This window comes from Octopus bimaculoides, chromosome 1, assembly GCF_001194135.2.
Source record: "Octopus bimaculoides isolate UCB-OBI-ISO-001 chromosome 1, ASM119413v2, whole genome shotgun sequence".
Taxonomy (NCBI): Eukaryota; Metazoa; Mollusca; class Cephalopoda; order Octopoda; family Octopodidae; genus Octopus; species Octopus bimaculoides.
Genome location: NC_068981.1, coordinates 167,104,332 through 167,107,773, shown reverse-complemented (window position 1 = coordinate 167,107,773; position 3,442 = coordinate 167,104,332). Strand labels below are relative to the sequence as shown.

The 3,442-nt window shown below is 32.7% G+C and overlaps 1 protein-coding gene across 2 annotated transcripts in view; it reads left to right on the top strand.

Annotated features, from left to right (window-relative positions):
* LOC106883124 (Bardet-Biedl syndrome 4 protein) overlaps positions 1 to 3,442 on the top strand; it is a 58,800-nt gene extending 55,358 nt beyond the window's left edge. For both annotated transcript variants that reach the window (XM_052972513.1, XM_014934019.2), the window contains exon 13: positions 2,344 to 3,442. In XM_052972513.1, coding sequence (XP_052828473.1) covers positions 2,344 to 2,715 — 372 coding nt within the window. In that variant the 3' untranslated portion in view covers positions 2,716 to 3,442. The remainder of the gene's footprint in view (positions 1 to 2,343) is intronic.

The following is a 3,442-nucleotide window of genomic DNA, read 5'->3' as shown; positions in this document are numbered from 1 at the left end:
CTAAACTTTGCCCAGGCTATTCTTATTCTAGCAGCTACACTTTCAGCGCACCCACCCCCACTACTAACTTGGTCGCCCAGATAGCGGAAGCTATCGACTACCTCTAGTTTTTCACCCTGGAATGAGATAGAAGTTGTTTCCTGTTTGTTTGCAGTCTTTATTGCACCTGAACATCTGCCACAAACAAAAACTAACTTGCTAGTTAACCTGCCTTTGATGTTGCTGCACCTCTTATGTGTCCATAGCTTGCACCGGGTACATCTTATTGTCCATAGCTTGCACCGGGTACATCTTATTGCACCGGGTACATCTTATGCACCGGGTATATATATATATAGTTGAAAAATATCGTTAGAGGTATAAATATACTATAAACAATTATAGAAAAAAGGAGGAGAAAAAGATGTTGAATCAAAATTAGATTTAATTCAAAATAGGATTCAATACATATGCACGTTTCAAAGGACAATACAAATATATAAGAAAAAATTATAACCATAAAAATTATTCAATTTATGCAGTGTCGTTTTCATCAGTGTGAGGAATTTTTGTAAGGATATTAAAAAAGGTTTAATAAAATAAAGCAAACTATCTTGAATACACCAGCCAGTCTTGTCTGATCGATGCTTTTTCCTTAAGTTCTCTTTGGTTTTTTTCTCTGCATGTATGTACATTTTCACTTTAATATTGTAACTTTTTTCAAACATAGTTTTACCTATCACTTTTTAGCCTCTTGTAAAATATATATATATATATATATTCATTTTTCAATTTTAATATGTATATGTATAACTCTTTATGGGTTTTTTTTCTACTAGTCCACCTGTTACGTTATATTCTATTATACACACGTCGCCGTGTTTATTATATTTTGTCTCAACCTGTTACCATTTTTTTAAACATATCCGTTAGTTTTTTATTCTTATTTTTATGTTATAGTTTACCACACATATAGACGTGCATACACATTGATATGTCTGTCTTTTTTTCTCTTTCGTCTCTCTTACTGTCATTATTACTGTTATTTTTTCTCTTTTTACAACTTGCTTGTAAATATCCAATTTTTTTTCCGTATTACCCCATTTGTAATCTCCCTTATTAAATTTAATTTACTTTATTTTATTAAACCTTTTTTGATGTCCATACAAAAATTCCTCACACTGATGAAAATGACAATGCATAAATTTAATTATAATTACTATGGTTATAATTTTTTCCTACATATTTGTATTGTCCTTTAAAACGTGCGTATGTATTGAATCCTATTTTGTATTAAATCTAATTCAACATCTTTTTCTCCTCCTTTTTTCTTTAATTGTTTATGATATATCTATATCTATAATGATATTTTCCAACTACTATTTTCATATTCTTATTACTTGCTCTGGCTGTTTTCTATAAATATGATGAATCTTTATTAGAAATCATTCTTTCTCTCTTGTTGGACCTTTCAAAAAGTTTGAATTGTTCTCTTTTGAACTTATTTTTTCCTACACACACACACACACACACACACATATATATATATATATATATATATATATATATATATATATATCACTTAGGTATTGCGAGACCAATAACCTGACATAGAACTCAATATATGTATATTTCAGAATGAAGTGTTTGCTGAGTATAGAGTGGTAATAAAAAAGAGAGATAACAAAGGAATAAATGATCATCTTATGAACTTCATTAGCTTACAGCTGTTTCTGCTATAAGATGCAGTGGACTTATGGTTGAGTACCTGAGTAACACCTTATAGCTTTATCAGAGCCTTGAATATGAAGTTCAGTTTATTTGGGAAAGAATTAAATTACAGCTGTAAGCTAATGAAGTCTATAAGATAATCATTTATTCCTTCTTTTGTCATCTTTCATATATATATATCATCATCATTTAATGTCTGTTGTCATTGCTGGCATGGGTTGGATGGATTGACCAGACCTGGCAAGCTGGGGAGCTACACCAGACTCCAGTCTGATTTGGCATGGTTTCTATGGTTGGAAGCTCTTCCTAACGCCAACCACTTTACAGAGAGTGCTGGGTGCTTTTACATGGTGCCACATGGACACTTTTATGTGGCATCACACAGGCATTTTTATGTGGCACTACACGGGCAATTTTACATGGCTCCACACAGGTTCTTTTATGTGACACCACCACAAGTGCTTTACACCACCAGCATGATCAGTCTTAACATTTCTGCTGCAGGGTACATATACACACACACACACACACACACACACACACACACACACACACATATATATATATATATCATATGTGTATATGTTTGTAAAATAAATTTTAATTTTTTCTGATCTTTTCATCTTTTGTTAGATTTTGGTAACTGCCAATCAACTCAATTTTGCTGTCGAAAATAATGAAAACCCAGCTTGGGAGAATTCCAATTCTGATGAAATGGAAAGTGACTTTTCAACATCAAAACCACTAACTAAAGAAAACAGTGCCAATTTTGAAGCCAAAATTAATCCCATACCAGCTGAGTCTGCAACTACTGATGTAAATAATACTTCTGTTGAAAACTGGGAACCATCCAACATTCTTAGTCCAAGACCAAAGCAATCAAAACTAACTAGTTTACCACCTTTACAAGCTAGTAGTGAACTTCTAAAACTGAGAGAAACTTTATCATTTTCTAAGACACCAACATTGATGAAGGAGTCTGAAAATTCTGGCAAAAAATTTTAATCCCTAAAACAATAAACACAATAAACAGAGAATACAAGGCATATACTATTATCAGTTGTATACTACACACAACCACTGGCCTTTCAGGGAAGGAATATATTAGACCCTTTTTTTAAATTAGTTTTTATAAAGTTTCATCTGTATGTATATATATATATTCTGTATGTTTATGTGTGTGTGTGTGTGTGTGTGTGTGCACGCATGTTTGAGGGGGTGCTGATGAGTTCTTGTCTTTGGGTAAAAGAAAATACAGGAGGATCAATTAATTATTATTTTATTCAACATATTCTCTTCTCAGATTCAAACACTTATTGCAGTGGTCCCCCAATTTTTCTAAGCCCTATAAAAGAACTCGGAAGGTTGGGCCTCCAACCAAGACTTTTGCAATACCCTTAAAGCCAGGAACTTTTCAGCACCCCCTTGTATATATGCATGTATATGTCTATGTATATGTATATTATGTCTGTCTGTATGTATGTATGTTTGTGTGTATGTATGTTTGTGTATATATATGTATGTATATTACACACATTTGGGTGTGGAAATGGGAGATATAGCATTCAATACATGTAGTAGAGTTTATTTATTCATTCAATGGTGAAGATTTTTGCATCATTACTTTTAAATTTCTCAATTTATGCATTTGTTTAGGCAAAACAACTGTGTGTGTGTGTATGTGTGTGTGTGTGTGTGTGTGTACATCCCCACACCCACACACACACACACA